This window comes from Natator depressus, chromosome 19 (genome assembly GCF_965152275.1).
Source record: "Natator depressus isolate rNatDep1 chromosome 19, rNatDep2.hap1, whole genome shotgun sequence".
NCBI lineage: Eukaryota > Metazoa > Chordata > Testudines > Cheloniidae > Natator > Natator depressus.
Genome location: NC_134252.1, coordinates 8,201,038 through 8,217,394, shown reverse-complemented (window position 1 = coordinate 8,217,394; position 16,357 = coordinate 8,201,038). Strand labels below are relative to the sequence as shown.

Sequence of the window (16,357 nt, the reverse complement as noted above, 5' to 3'; positions counted from 1 at the left end):
CAGGCACTTGGCTCCCGTTCAAAAAGCAGGGAACTTTTCACTCCCTGTGCACCTTTGTACGACACAGCGTGTGCGTGGACTCCCATTCCCTCTTGTGCGCGCACAGCCTCATGTGCTCTGACGGGAATGAAGGCAGGCTGGTAGCTCCACAGCCTGTTCCTGGCCGCGTGGCTTATGCTCCCGAAGACAGGAAATTACTTCCCTTCAGAGGTGACTCACCTGGGCTTGGGAAAAATCCCCATCTTCCCATCCCAGCTCACAGAGTCATTCATGAAGGAGCCTCTGATCTTTTGGGCTGTCTGTTCCCTGATGGGTAAGTACTGGCTTTCATTTCCTTTTGACCAGGGGAACCACGGTCTTCAATGGTTTTACTGGTGCAGGGGCTGGCTCCCCCAGCAGGGGTGGCTGTTATGTGGCTGCCCTGAAATGAGACCTAAAGCAGGGGTTCTCACCTTTTTCTTTCTGAGGCCTCCACCAACATGCTATAAAAACTCCACAGCCCACCTGTGCCACAAGAACTGGTTTTCTGCACATAAAAGCCCGGGCTGGTGTTAGGGGGTAACAAGCAGGGCAATTGCCTGAGGCCCCACACCACAGGGGCCCTGGCAAAGCTACATTGCTCAGGCATCAGATTCAACCCCGGGTGGTGGGACTTAGGGTCCCGGGCTTCAGTCCCAGGAGATGGGGCTTCGTCTTTCTGCCCTGGGTCCCAGCAAGCCTAACACTGGCCCTGCTTGGTAGCCCCTCTGAAACCTGCTCGCAGCTCCCCATGGGGCCCCAGGGCCCTGGCTGAGAACCACTGACCTAGAGAGTTTGCTTCTGCTTGGGTTAGTTTTTAAGCTCTCTGCCGGCATTGCTCTAATCTTAGTTGTTTTTGTAGTGCTCCTGGAGTGCACGGTGCTGTATGGACTAGCAAGGGAAGGACTAGGAGGCCTGATCCAAAGCCTTTCTAAATCACTGAAAGGCTCCCATTGACTTCAGTGGGCTTTGGATCAGGCCCTCTCGGAATTAGCAGACCTTGGGGATGGAGGAAGGTGCAATAGGAAACCGGGGGGGGGGGGGGGGGAAGGGAGGTAGAGGGATCATTGGGGTCGGATCATTGGCTGGGTTTCTGCAGGAGGCAGCCCCATAGCTGAGGCCAGTTACCATCAGCAAATACACCAGGCGAAGAGCTAAGCTTAACGACTAAGGAGCCGCGTCACCCCCCTTCAACAGTGGGATCCTCAGGACAGGGGTCAGGGTGGAGAGGGGTTCAGGTCTCTCTGCACCATGGATCCCCGAGATCTGTTTGAAGTGTGCCCCCGAATCCATGGCAGATGGAGCCATCCACATGGAAAGCCCCTTTCTCCCCCATGTTCTGTTGGGACCCCTCCTGCCAGTGGCTGGGTTCCCCTGGGAATGCTAAGTAGCGGCCACAGAGGGGACAGTGGGACCTATGGCATCTCCCAACTGGGTTAACTCGCTCCAGTGTCTGTGCAGGAATCCAGCAGGTTCTCCGGTACCACGGACCATAGCTAGACCTCTGCCCGCTCTCTCTCCTGCTCCCCCAAGCCCTGCAGAGCCCCTTCCAGGACACATCTGAGCAAAAGGGACTTCTGTGGGGAGCAAGCGGGCTGGGTGTGTGTGGAGGTAGCACACAGATGGCATTCGCTCCCACTCCCACGTGGGCAGAGGAAGACTCAGAGCCACATGCTGACCCCCAGGGGGCGCTCTGGGACAGTAGGGCAAGAGAAAAGGCAGCAGCAACCCTTTTATGCTGAGCAGTGCCAGGGGCAGCATCTTTCCAAGGCTGGCTATGTGAGCACAGGGGCCGCAGAGTCAGCCCTCAGGCCTGGTTCCAGGAGCCCACAGAGGGCATTTCACCCTGGGGCATACTTAGGGACACATCCTGCCCTCTTTCTGCCCCCACCAGTGCCCACGTTACTATCCATGTGCACTGCTCTTGTGCCCAGAGGACAGCTGTGCTGGGCCATGCACAGACAGAGGCAGGCACAGCCCCGCCCCGAACAGCTCTCACTCAGAATGGGGACATCCATCAGGGCAGAATCTGGCTAGCCCGTTTACTTATCGCATGGTACCAGTATGTTTCCTTGTCGCTTCGGCTGCACCTAGTGACTTCTGAAAATGTAGGTCACTGGCTCCAGAGGGACTGCTGGGGCATGCTGTGTAAACACAGCCTCTTTGAGGGTTAGATGCTAAACACAGGAGCCTGGATCAGTTCCCTGGGCTGCATTCCAGACCAGCAGGTAGCACAAATATGTCATGGGAAAACTTTGCTTTGTGTATTTACATTAGTAAGTGCTCTGAAGGGAGCCCAAAGCCCGAGCGCTGGTCAGTGGCTCACATCAGCATCTTGCTGGGCTGATTGCCAGGCAGAGCTAGCTTTTTAGACCACATAGAGAAAGGTCAAGTGATTTCCCTGCTCCCCAGAGCCAAGCTCCTGGGCTGAGCCTGGTGAAGCCAGATGTCATGTAGCTGGGGAGTTGTCTTCACCCTGATGCTCCCAGGCCAGAGTCCACTGCCAGGCCCTTCAGCAATTCCTCTGAGTATTGCTCACTGTACAGTCATCCTGAATCCAACCCAACTAGCTGGCAGACTTCTCTTGGCAGGAGAGGTTCATTGCACTCATTCATCCAGGGTTCAGCTAGGTCAGCCAGGAAGTGACACCCCAAACTTTAGTGTAATGCTCCTCACTGCCCAGGGAAGAGGCAGAGAGGCAAGCGAGAGGGACAGGAGGCATGGATTGTACCTGGCAAGCTGCCTGTGCTACCCAGAGCAGTGGACTCCTCAGGTGGTATCAAGCCACTAGAGTGGCACTTATTATATTTATTGCAGTAGCATCTAGGGGCCCCCCAACCAAGGAACAGGGCCCCATTGTGCTAGGCACTGCACAGACACATGGCAGAAAGATGGTCCTCGCCCCAAGAGCTTAGTCTCCACCCACCCTCCCCATGGCCAGCGTGGGCATGTCCCAGGGAAAGGAAGTGTGGCCAGCACCCCTTTACATCTGGCTGATTCGGGACTGCCTGAATGACCCTTCGAACTGATGGTGTAAATCGGAGCAGCTTTCAGGGTACCAGCCAGAGGCCTGGAGAGCTCGAGGTCTACGGGCATGCAGAGATGGTGTAAAGGCACTGTTGCCCCTCACTACGCCCCACGAGCTGTGCTGAATGCTTGGGGGGGTCCAGCTCAGGATCTGACCTGTCGCATGTTGCTTGTTGTGCTAAGTGCACTGCTGCAGAATCGCAGGCTGTCTCCAGCAATACTGGCCTCAACCCCAGCTCCAGCCTAAGCTCAGTCCAGATCCAAACACCAGGTCCTCAGCCCATCTCCAAGTGACTGTAATGGGCATAGTCTGTAGTTCTTGATCACTACCATGGAGCTAGCTAGCACCCCCGCAGCTGGCTGAGTGTTGTGGCAAAGCTGGAAACCCTGGTGTTATGATTTGGAAGGTGCCTTTCAATGCTAGCTGCCTCGTTCTTCCAGGCTGTTCGATCGCAGAGAGGTCACCGCTTCTGAAACATGCAGCCTTTAGTTCTACAAACTTTGAGAACATCTTCAAGTGGGAAAGCGAAGCAGAGACTCCCCCAGACACGGTGTATGAAGTCCAGTACAAACGGTATGTGGGCTTTGCCTTCTCCTTGGGGCCCTGCTTGAATGGGTGTTGAGTTCCTGGATTTCAGGGAGAAAAGGGCTGGATCAGGAAAGCAGACTTAGCTGCCAGTGGCTGCTTCTTTGACTGCCAGGGAAATGACACTGCTTGGAACTGAGCTCCAGGGTCTCGGAGTTAATCTCAGCTGGAGAGTGATTGTCAGTTAAGAAGGAATGAATGGAAACTGAAAGCTCTCCGGCCCAGTGGATAAGGACCCTGGGCTGGCGGTTGGGGTTCTAATCCCTGCTCTGCTACTGACCTACTGTGGGACCTCAGGCTGTTCTGTGCCTCAGTTTCCCTATCTGTGAAATACTGCCCGTCCTTTGGTAAAGTGATTTGAGCTAAACAGATGAGCAAGACTATAGAAGAGCTTCAAATGATTGTTCCAGAACCAGTGATGGGTGGAAAACTTTTGGCAAAAACAAAATCAAATGAAAAACAAACTCAGTTCTATGATTATTATTGTTGGTTCATTTTCCAGCCATTTCTAAGCAGCACATATTTTCTGCCCTGCAGAGCCCAGCCTCTGCTCTGTGGGGAGGGAGAGGTTGGGGTTATTTCTTGGTACAGTCATGGGCATTTGAGAGCTGGCTTAGAAACAGGCCACATAACATTTCCCAGGCTGCGCCCAGGGGGACTTCAGATAATTGGCCATTAGAATTTTCTTGCAATCCTCCAGCTGCACCAGAGTGCGGTGGGGTCTTCTTCTAGGAGAGCTCACAGTTCTGTCACTCTCTAACCCCAGCCCTGCCATCTCTGCCCAAGCCTGCTGTGTGTAACAGCGATCACGCTGGATTAGCAGTTAGCCAAGAGCCCCAAGGGAAAATGCAGTCTACACAAGGAGGCTCCTGTGTGGATCATCTGGTCCTACAGGCCATGAGGTCCCGGGCTGCATCTGTGGTGGTACATGAGACACATGCAGGACCCAATTATGCAACCCTGTTCTTTTCCTGAGCTACACTTACTCATGTGAACTGCAATGGGACTTTAGCTGGGTAAATGCTGCTAAGCATAAAGGCTGCAGTATCAGGCCCAGGGTGAATCCAGCCACTAGCTGGGAGCCCCTGTCCACTGAACAAGAATAGGGTCCTGATCACCCAGGGCTTGATCACTGAACTCAGCAAGAGTCTTTCCATTCGCTTCATTGGGTTTTGGATGGGTTCTCAGCTGGAAAATTTTACAGTGAATTTACACACAATGATTCAGTGGCAGAGTTGGTGATGGAACCCACACCCTCCCCATGCTTTTACCAACGGGCAACACTTTCTCCAAGCAAGACACACACAGATTCCATAATCAGGCAGGCGCCAGGAGTAGCAGATGAAAGAGTGCAGCCAGCTCATTAACCATTCGCTCCCAGATGTGTGTTAATTATACTAAATAATGAAAAACGCTGACTCCAACCCCGTGCTCTGTTGGGTAGCTGCTCTAGCTGCCAAGCTACAGGGAGCTTCTGACAGTGCTTAATTTGTGCCAGAGCTTGGCAGGGCTGAGCCCCGGCTCATCTAGCCTGGGCAGTTCATAGCCCTGGCACCTCTGGTCTTGCCGCATCAGTTATGAAAGTAAAAAAATTGCTTGAGCCCCAGCACCTCTTTCATTACAAATTAAGCACTGGCATCTGGGATCAGCTTCTCCTTATAGTTCCCCTGAGAGGAGGAGAAACAATCTATGCAAGGAGCCTCTTCCAGCAGAGATAAGAAGAGCCCATTCCCAGTAGCTCACTCTGCTGCCTGGATTACCATCACCTGGTGGTGGCACAGCGGCTGCCTATGGGCCATGTGGATCCCAGATTAGCTGGGGTCCTGGGCAGGATGCACACATACAGTGAGACTGGCTGCTGCATGGAAGGCTCCATGTATAAGAAAATTCTCCTCTAGGGTCCTGGTTACCAGCCGGCAAACGCAGCAGTGGATTCCTGAACCCCTTCCAGAAAAGGCAGAGAGGGCGTGTGCTCCTTATATACCTGCTTTATGATCCACAGCTCAGAACTGGAGTTTCCTCTAGTAAACAGGGTCAAAATGTTCCATGTTGGGTGTCGACATGCACCCAAATCCATATCTAGGAACCTAAATACAGAAAGTAGCTGGGTTCCCACAGGTACTCATTGCCCGGTAGGTGGGTGCTCAGCCCTTCTTGAAATCAGGCCTCTGTAAGTGTCCAGATAAAGGATATAAGTATCTAACGTTAGGCACCCAGCTCTGCAAATGTCACCTTTAATCTGTTCAAGGTCTTTGTCAGCTGCAGTGAATATGAGTTGTGTGTACTTCCTGGCCCCTTTGTGAAACTGATTCTGTTGTTCATGTAAACAAGCCCCTTTTTCGTAAAGAGATAGGACAAAAAGTTACCCGCTCTCTGAAGAAACTCTTATCAGTGGCTGAAAGAAAAGAATCTTTAAACGACCCAGTAATTGTATGTCCCAAATCTGTATATTGAGTCATTTATAGAGGGCTAGAAATCACTTTGGGTCTGGGAGCTATAAGACCTGGGTTCTATTCTGGGATTGACTGCTGATTTTGGGTAAGTCACTTCCCTGCTTTGTGCCTCAGTTTCCCCATCTGTAAAATGGAGGTGTGTAAAATGATACTTCACAAGAGCATTCTGAGGCTTAATTCACTCATATTTGCAAAATGCTCTGAGACCCTGCTCTGAAAAGCACACGAGAAGCAGAAAATAGTGGCATTGGTGTTAGTCATTACTTTGATATTGCAGATCTCAAATATTTAGGGAGCACGCGTGCAGGTGTGTCTATGAGTGTGTAAAATATATTCTAGCAATCCGATAGGGCAGACTGAGAACAGTCACTTTGTCTTCTCTTAGGTACGGGGACGAAGACTGGCTTCAGAAAAGTGAATGCCAGAACATCACGCAGCCCTTCTGTAACCTAACTCACGAGACGGAAAACTTCAGAGAGCGCTACTATGCTCGAGTGAGGGCCGTAATCCAGAACTGCTGCTCCTCTGACTGGGTCCCTTCACAGAGATTCTACCCCAGAGAAGACAGTAAGGGACATGGCTGGAGTCTGTTAACACCACACCTGATTACTGTAGGCTCAGTCCTGTTCTCATTGATGTCTACTGCGACATGTCCATTGGCTTCAGTGTTGCAGGACAAAGCCCACTATGGGAAGGGGCTTGTGGGTGTTCCCCCTCTGAAAGAGACTGTGATGCCAGACAGGAAGGAGTTCAACTAGGGGACTTTGGGCTCCTGCTGACATTTTTTGTTCAGAGTGGGCTGGAGATGGAGGAGGGCTCCTGACCTCCCCTGGAAAGCCAGATATCTCTGAAGGAGCAACTGCCCATGTTAGCGCACTTGTGGGCTCTATTAAGGGATAGCGAGACTCAGCGGGACACTAACAGGGGTATGATGGGAGCCTGTGAGCAGCCGCGGACCTAGTCATGGAAGCTGTGAGATTGGAGCTGTAGAAAGTTAGGATAATCTGTCAGCCTTATGGATACATAACATAATCCCACCTCCAAATTATCTCTGCCACTGATTGACAGTGTGGCCTTGGACAAGTCCCATAACTTCTTTCTGCCTAATTTTTCCCTCTCTGTAAAATGGGGGTAATATTTACCATGCCTACTTCACAGGGGCATTGTGAGACTTAGGGTATACCTATATCTAAATTCTACAGTGCTGCTTCCATCAACCTAGGTGTATCTATACCGGGGTTTAGGTCGGCTTAACTATATCTCTCAGAGGTGTGAATTTTTCACATCCCTGAGCGACGTAGCTAGGTCGACCTAGGTTTTAGGTATAGGCCTCAGTGTTTCCAAAGCACTTTAACATCCTTGCATGAAACACGCTATCAAAGTGCCATGTAGTATCCCTAACTATTAGAAATTCACCTTTCTTTGGGGTGCATCTCAAGGTGGGATTATTGTGCCCCACAGCCATTCTCTACAGTTTCGCAAAAAGAAAAGGAGTACTTGTGGCACCTTAGAGACTAACCAATTTATTTGAGCATAAGCTTTCGTTATGCTCAAATAAATTGGTTAGTCCCTAAGGTGCCACAAGTACTCCTTTTCTTTTTGCGAATACAGACTAACACGGCTGTTACTCTGAAATCTCTACAGTTTGATTTTTAAGGCTATGTGACCCTGAGGTGCTACAGGTGGTTGCTTTTAACTCACAGCTGATCAAATGCTTTGCCTCCACCTGCAATCTTGTTTGATTTCTTTTGACACTTGCCCTTCAGTTTATTTGAGAATTTATCATTCACAGTGACTCTTTCACAGCCTGCAATAAGGAATGATTGATGCCACATTTTATAAAGCTCCATAAAAGTTTAATAACTCTAGGCTGTTGGGCATATCGGGCTGAAGGGCACTGTACAATGTCAGAAGCAATAATTATACTCGCTAAACAGATGCTCTAGTAATTTATCATCTTTCGTCTAGTTAAATGACATTGCCCACTCTCCATCTTCTTAGCTACTATTGGAAAGCCGGAGGTGAAATACGTTCCTAGCATTAGATCCATAAAGTTTTTCATCCAACCCCCCTACACACCTCTAAGAGATGAGGATGGCTCCCAGCTAACTGTGGAAGACATCTACAGCAGATTTGGTACCATCGATTACCACATGACACTATTCAGCCAAAAGACGCACCAAGAGGTAACACACCTCCACAGATCCACTAACCGTTGGCTTTCGTAAAACCCAGCCTTGTTTGTCTGAATAAAATGCGGGGCAGGGCAGGCATAAAAGTGAATTCATGCTAGATGGGATTTCTGAAGAACAAGAGAATTTTCAGTATCTTTGATATTCAGAGAAGCCCAATCCTACAACTGACTAGAAACTGACCAGACTCAAATGGGAACGTGACCTATTTGGGAGGGTTGGTTGGAAAATGGTTTTTCAATCTGTCCCATGAAAAATTTCAAGATTTTGAAACTTTTTTTCATTCTGAATGGGGTCAAAAAACCAACAATTTCAAATTTTTTCATGAAATATTAATTTTGGGTCAGCTGAAATATTTTGTTTCAATTTTAGCTCTCTTTTTATATGTACATTTCAAAATGAGAAGTTGTTTAAAAATGAAAAATCAAAACTCTTTGTTCCAAAAATGTCAAAACTGGCTCTTTTGACACTTTTGAAAGTTTTTCCTCGATGTTTTCCTAAACAAAATTTTATCAACATCGATGTGATTTTGTGGAAAATTTCAGTTTTGTCAAAATATCATTTTGCAATGGAAATATGTTGCAGTGAAAATTATCCAACCAGCTGTACTATCTTCATTGTCTCAGGGAAGTGAAATACAAAAAGGAAACAACCTAATGGTGGAAAACTAATTAGATGTTTTGCTAATCTTGGGGGTTATTAGTAAGAGTCAGGTGAGGATTTTATTTGTAAATGCAAATTTTTTGTTGATTTTTTTAAATTGGAGTTGAAGTAATTAAATAATTTAACCTCTTTAAAATACAAATCTCTGCGTTGGGTTTTTTTTTGTTTTGTTTTAACAGTGGGAAAAGAATGAGAACAACAAAGAATTTGAAGTTTCCGACTTGAACCCAGACACTGAATATAATGTCACAATATATCTCAAGCACTTAGAAAAAAGAAGCCAGCCTCGTGTGTTTTGCATTAGTACGTTACCAGGTGAGCCTGCTAAATCTGCACATCTGAATTAGAGGCCCGTGTAGTTGGAAATAGGAGAGGACGTGGGTGGTGGGTGAAGCTAGCACTGACCCTGCCCCTTCCACCCAAGACTCCACCCCTCCGCCCGCTGAAGCTCTGAGCACTCCTCCCCCTTCTCCCTCTCCTCTCCCCGCTGTGGCCAGAGGAGTCCCGCCCCAGCCACGCTGGCTGGCCTGACCCCCAAGCCACCCAGGGCTGCTGGCTGGCCCGAGCCACCCCGGCCGCCCCAGGCCGCCGGCCTGAGCCCCAAGCTCCAGGCCATCAGCTGGAGCTGAGGCCCCGCTGGCTTTGGGAGACAGGGGGAGGAGGGCAGGGCCTTGGGGCAGAGCGTGAGTGGGGCCTTCACTACCTGCTGCCCATGGGAAGGGAGGTGTCCATGTGACACTCTGTTAAGAGGTGGGTCCATTCCATGAAAAGGTTTGAGAACCACTACATCAGGGAGTACAGTCCAGCAGCATGTTATTCCTCTATTTGAAGTTTCCACTACCCCAAGGCCTTTGTGCAATCAGACACAGCTAACCATGGGGTCCTGGGCATGTTCTGCCTAGGAGAGACAGTTTGCAATTACACTCGGAGTTATAAGAAGGAGTGGGATCAATTTATTCTCACCAGTCCATTAGGAATGGGGAAAAAAGTGACGATCTCAAGCAGCAATAAGGAGCATGGTGGAAAACAGCTGTTGTGCTTAATGGCACCGTTAAGCCCTAAGAACTGAATGCTGGAGGATGGATTAGATGATCCAGCACATTATTTCCAAACCTATTCTGTGAGGCTAAATTGCATTTTTTTTCCCCCACTGAACAGACAACACCTGGCTCCTATACTGTGTTGGGGGAATTACATTTGCTACAGGATCGCTGTTTGCTGTGGTATGTTATGCGATCTATAAATACATCAAACAACGCACAGCACGGCCGAAGTCTTTGGTAAGTGTCCTTAAGTCATTACAGGAAATGTTTAATATGCATGGGAGAATGTGAATCCATTTGAATAGGATCACAGAATTATAGCAAGGTAGAGCTGGAAGAGACCTTGAGAAGTCAAGTCCAACCCCCAGTGCTTGAGGCAGGACCAAGTAAACCTAGACCATCCCTGACAGGTGTTTGTCTAACCTGTTCTTAAAACCCTTCAATGATGGAGATTCCACAAACTCACTTGGAAGCCTATTCCAGAGCTTATCTACCCGTAGAGTTAGAAAGAGTTTCTTAATATCTAACCTAAATCTCCTTTGCTGCAGATTTAAGCCCATTACTTCTTGTCTTGCCTTCAGTGGACATGGAGAACAGTTGATCACCGGGCTCTCTGTAACAGGCCTTAACATATTTTAACACTGTTATCAGGTCCTCCCTCTATCTTCTTTTCTCAAGACTAAATATGCCCAGGTTTTTTTTTAACCTTTCCTGGTAGGTCAGATTTCCCAAACCTTTTATTATTTTTGCTGCTTTCCTCTGGACTCTCTCCAGTTTGTCCACATTTTTCCTGAAGTGTGGCACTCAGAACTGGGTACAGTATTCCAGCTGAGGTCTCACCAGTCCTGAGTAGAATGGGACAGTTATCTTCAGTGTCTTCCATACAACACTCCTGTTAATACGCCTCAGAATATTAGTCCTTTTTGCAACTGCATCACACTGTTGAGTCAGATTGAATTTGTGATCCTCTCGAACCCCCAGATCCTTCTCAGCAGAACCACTACCTAGCCATTCCCCATTTTATAACTGTCCGTTTAATTTTACCTTCCTCAATGTGGTACTTTGCACTCCATTATCCAAGTTATTAATGAAAATATTTTAACAATACTGGACCCGGATTGACCCTCTCCGCTGTCCCAGTTTGACAGAGCACCATGTATGACTCCTTTGAGTACCATCTTCCAACTAGTTATGCACCTACGGTATAGTAATTTCATCTAGACTGCATTTCCCTAATTTGCTTATGAGACTGTCATGTGGGACTGTGTCAAAAGCCTCACTAAAATCAAGATATATGACATCTACTGCTTTCCCCCATCCACTAGGCCAGTAACCCTGTCAACGAAGGAAATTAGACTGGTTTGGCATGATTTGTTCTTAACAAATCCATGCTGGCTATTCCTCATAACACTATTATCCTCCAGGTGCTTACAAATTGATTGATTGATAATTTGTTCCAGTATCTTTCCAGGTACTGAAGTTAGGCTGACTGATGTATAATTCACCTGGTCCTCTTTGTTCCCTTTTTTAAAGAGAGGTACTGTGTTTGTCCTTCTCCATCCCTCTGGGACCTCGCCCATCCTCCGGAAGTTCTCAAAGATAATTGCTACCAGTTCTAAGATTGTTTCAACTTGTTCCTTAAATATCCAAGGATGAATTTCATTAGATCCTATTGACTTGAATACATCCAACTTATCTAAATATTCTTTAACCTGTTCTTTACCTAATTTGGCTTGTGTTCCTTCTGCCTTGTTAGCATTAATTGTGTTGAGTTATCTGGGCACCATTAATTTTATAGTAAAGCACGAAGCAAAATAGGCATTAAACACCTCAGCCTTCTTGATGTCATCAGTTATTAGCTCTCCTTCCTCGCTAAATAGAGGACCTACATTTCTCTTCATCTTTTTCTTGTGCCTAATGTATTTAAAGACCTGCTTCTTATTGCCTTTTATGTCCCTTGGTAGGGTGTAATTCATTTTGTGCCTTAGCCGTTCTGATTTTGTCCCTACATGCTTGTGCTCTTCTTTTGTAACTCCTCCTTAGCTATTCATCCATGTTTCCACTTTTTGTAGGATTCCTTTTTTGATTTTCAGGTCATTAAACAGCTCCTGATGGATCCATACTGGCCTCTTACTATTCTTCCTGTCTTTCCTTTTCATCAGGATAGCTTGTAGTTGTGCCTTTAATATTATCTCCTTGAGAAACTGCCAGCTGTCCTGAACTCCTTTTCCCCTTAGATATTGTTTAAAGTTTACTTTGAAGTCCCATTGTCCTTGTTCTGCTGCTCTGTCTCTCCTCTCCATAGAGTCATGAAATCTATCATTTCACGATTCCTTTCACACACATTGCCTTCCACCTTCAGATGTTCTACCAATTCCTCCCTCTTGGTCAGAATCAAGTCTAATGTGGCTGTCCTTCTGGTTACTTCCTCCATTTTCTGAAATGAAAAGTTCTCCCCTGTACAGTCCAAGACCTTTTTAGAAATGTTGTGTTTTGCCATATTACTTTTTCAGCAGATGTCTGGGTAGTTAAAGTCCCCCATGACTATCAGGTCTTGTGTTTTGGATAGTTCTGTTATTTGTCCTAGAAATGCCTCATCCACCTCCTCTTCCTGATTTGGTGGTCTAGAGTAGACACCTACCATAACATCACCCCTATTGTTTTACCCCTTTTGTCTTTACCCAGACACTTTCAACTGGTCCAGACCTTCTGGACCTCAGAATGAGAGCATATATTCTTGATGTATCTCCTCCCTTTTTATCCTGCCTTCCCTTCCCCAACAACATACACCCCTCTACACCAATATTCCAGCCATGAGACTTATCCCACCAAAAACAGAATTCTAGCATGACTAGTTGTGGCAGATAACTGTACAGAAGAGGTAATTGTGTGAGGCATGTGTAGCTCTCCTTTGGTAATGCAGCCTGGCCATTCTAGCTCAGCAAAGATTGTTAGGGCGAGTTTCAGAGTAGGGCAACACAGGTGATGTCAGGTCTGAAGACTTTGTTAAGAAAGGTTAAGGAAGCTGGGTTTATTCTCCTTGGAGAAGGGCTGACTTTGAGGTGATGATCTGCTGGACGGTTTCAAAATTGTGAACCCCAAAAGCAACACTTTTATTATTCTTTACAGTCTAAGTTTTCAAAAGTGACTAGTGATTCTGGGTGCCTCCATTCTTGGGTGCCCAACTGGCAATAACTTAGAGGGACTTGATTTTTAGAAGATGGATGCTCAGCACTTTCTAAAATCAGACCTCCATTAAGGCACGTCAAGCTGGGCACCCAAAAATAGAGACATCCAAAATCACTCGTCACTTCTGAAAACCTTGGCCTACATGTTTATCCCTCCACTTGAATGGCCATTAACAGTATTGGGAGCTCTGCGTGCTAAGCTAAGGGCAATCCATTTCCATGCAGCAGAGTGTGAGCCAAATATAGCAGAGGGCAAGAAGGAGTTTGTTCCCTCATATGCAGGACTGCACAATTGGTCTGGTGCAGAGGAGGGGTGTTTGCCTTCCTTTGAAGGAACACTGGAAGACACAGATCAGCTGGGTCAGTGGATCAGATCCAGTATGGCGGATTGCAAGCTCCTATGCAGAGTTTCCCAAAGGGATTTTGCAATAATATAAAATAAACTTTGAAAACTCACAACTTCATTGCTACTAACGTTTGTCTTTCTACCACGACAGGACTTCAGAGGGATTTCAGCCTTCCAGCCCCTCATGCTAACAGTGGAGCATATTATAAGCCCCATTAATGATTTATCCAAACCTGTTCCGTACACCCCAGATGTGCAGTTAATGCCGATTAACATGCTGCAGCAGACGTCTTTATTCCCTTTGCCAATAACTGCCTATCAACAACAGGCCAATGTGTTGGCATTTCAGCCCATCATTCAGTCAGTCAACCAAGCAAATGGTTTTCCTTCTGCATACACTCCTCAAATAGCCCAGGAAAATCTACCATGCACGCTGAACAAGAAACCTCTGGCCTTGACATATGGAGTGTGCATCGAAAGTCCAAGATGCATCAACAGGAGGAATTCTCAGTCAGACCAGATGCTGCAGGATGTTTCTCCTGAAAGGTTTGTCATTGGCAAACTTAAAACCAAGACACCAGGCGAAAGGTACTGTGATGAGAACTACAAGGAGCAGAGGCCGAAGCTGGTAGAGAGAGAATTATGGGAAAGCAGTGACACTGACATGACAGGAGTGGCGTTCTCCATGGGGCCAATGCAGCAGTTGATGCTCCAGACAGACTGTGAGGAAGCTAAGCTGCACATGCCCCAGCAGTCACTCTCTCTGCTGCAGGAAGGTGGAAACTACAGACGGCAGATGGCAGGGTTGCTGCCATTGCTGTCCTTGCTGACAGTTGACACAAACTCTGTCTCAGAGGATGGGCATTCTCCGTCATCATCCTCCCCCTTACTAAAGTCAGTCTGTACCTGTGATGACCTCCCCGGGGAATGCAGCACAGGCCAGTTGATGTCATTAGATTCATTGTCATATCCTGAAAACAAACTGAAGCCTCCGGACTTTCAAACAACAGAGGTGTTATCGGCAGCAAGGGAGCCAGGCTGCCTAGAACTAAACACCTTTGCACCCCATGCCTCTGGCTCCATCCAGGACAATGACATGCTTTTGACTATGTTGTTCAGAGACTTGGATTTAAAGGTACAGTGAGAGCATGGCCAGGATGAAAACACACTGATGTGTTAGCACAGCATTGAATGATTCTTAAGGGCTGGATTCTGCCAACCTTTACTCACATTAAAGAGTGCCCTACTGGGCAAGCGTCCTCACTGAAATAAATGGAACTACTCTCTGAGTAAGGTACTAATCAACATGCATAAGAGTGTTAGAATCTGGCCCTACATTGTCACGGGCATGAGTGCCTTTACTAACTGCACTGCTTCCAGAAAAGCTATGTTATCTTTGCACTTTAATAATACCTAGCTCTTTGATTCTTGGATGTTGTCAAATTGATTACACCTAAAAGTTGGCCTATTTTAAAACTAGAGAGGGAGCCCAAGCTCACCTGCCAGATTCAACCCCCATAAAATTTGGGTCAGTTTGGGGCAGGACCCAGATTTCGTAGCTGACGCCTGTTTCTTTTCACCAAAATCTCAGATCTAAACTTTGGGGAAGTTCAGCTCCGGATGAAGTCACAGCAAGAAACAAATCTCATTTGGAGAGGCTCTCATGAATGGTCATTTCCCAGATGATAATAGTATTTTTAAGCAGATTTTGTTTAAAGCAAGAAGACTACAGGCTGGGCCTGGAGTCTCATTGCGCATTCGTTGGTTGTGCATCAGTGGTCAGCCGAAATCTGTCAGAGATTCTGAATAAAGTTGATTGACAGGAGAGTCAGTTTGCAATGTCACCGGAAAAAAAGGGTCAGTTCAAGTTACACTCTTTTCCCTTTGGCTTTTGGCTAAGACCAACTGTAATATCCACTGAATACCTGACTCCTCCTCCTCCCCTGGGCTTATAGGAGGAATAACAGATGTGTCTTTTCCATTTTTAATATCTCTGTCTTAAATGAGGAATGAATAAGGGCGACTAATAAAGAGATGAAGCATCATAACGAAGGCAATAGCTGCCAATTCACTGGCTTGTTTTAAATGTTTCTATTGATGTTTTTAGGTAAATATTTATTTGGAAAGAAAGCTAATTGGATTGGTTCACGAACAATCCAACCCAAGTTCTTTATCACAGTTCCATCATTTCATCATTCAGTGGCTTTTTCCTGTTGTGTTCACTTCCACTTCTGGCAATGGAGCCAGGGAACCTGTTAATAATTTTATAAACTGGAGCGGGTTACAGTAATATGCTACAATTGTATTTCCCCTGTATGTTGCAAACATTTTTTGCGTGAGTCCAGGTTTCATCCCTCATTCTCTGTAGCAAGTGAATTATGACCATTCATTTTCATAGCAAGGCAAGGCCTTCCTTCCTCCGTTACATAAGCTAGCTGCTTATTTTCTACACCCAATAGTTACAGCTCTATACTGCTAAAGAGGCAGCCTGAGTGCTCTAAGCCTCTGCTGGAAACTCTCTGCAACCAGGGGTTCAAATCATGGCAGAGCGAGCTCAACCCTGTGTGCACTTCAGGGAACTAAATGGAGTTCCAGGCAGTGAACCTGCATCTGTGGCTTTAGCACGAGTCATAGTTCTGTCTGCTTTGCGTGGAGGCTCAAAGGGCCCTTGGAACTTTTTGTGGGAGTCATTAGGGATATGCCCCAGTTTCCATAACTAAAAATTTCTTCTCTCCCCACTGATGAGCAATGTGCCCTGGGCAGGCTGGCCAGCTGGTTCCCTGCATTCCAGAGGCAGCTGGTACTGTATGTTTTATGGCCAACAACTGGTGGCCCTACTCC

The 16,357-nt window shown here is 47.0% G+C and overlaps 1 protein-coding gene across 1 annotated transcript; it reads left to right on the top strand.

Moving 5' to 3' along the window:
* The first annotated feature begins 150 nt into the window (after positions 1-150).
* IL22RA1 (interleukin 22 receptor subunit alpha 1) lies at positions 151-15,552 on the top strand. The gene is made up of 7 exons (XM_074934419.1): positions 151-313; positions 3,487-3,619; positions 6,470-6,651; positions 8,086-8,270; positions 9,119-9,254; positions 10,098-10,219; positions 13,668-15,552. The coding sequence occupies exons 1-7, from the start codon at positions 175-177 to the stop codon at positions 14,658-14,660; spliced, it is 1,890 nt and encodes a 629-aa protein (XP_074790520.1). The 5' UTR covers positions 151-174; the 3' UTR covers positions 14,661-15,552.
* Positions 15,553-16,357: the final 805 nt, after the last annotated feature.

Excerpts from the sequence above, each read along its gene's own strand:
- IL22RA1 (XM_074934419.1), top strand. The coding sequence starts at position 175 with ATGCTCCCGAAGACAGGAAATTACTTCCCTTCAGAGGTGACTCACCTG. Across the intron at positions 314-3,486 it reads GGCTGTCTGTTCCCTGATGG|GCTGTTCGATCGCAGAGAGG; the intron begins GTAAGTACTGGC and ends TCGTTCTTCCAG. Across the intron at positions 9,255-10,097 it reads TTGCATTAGTACGTTACCAG|ACAACACCTGGCTCCTATAC; the intron begins GTGAGCCTGCTA and ends CCCACTGAACAG.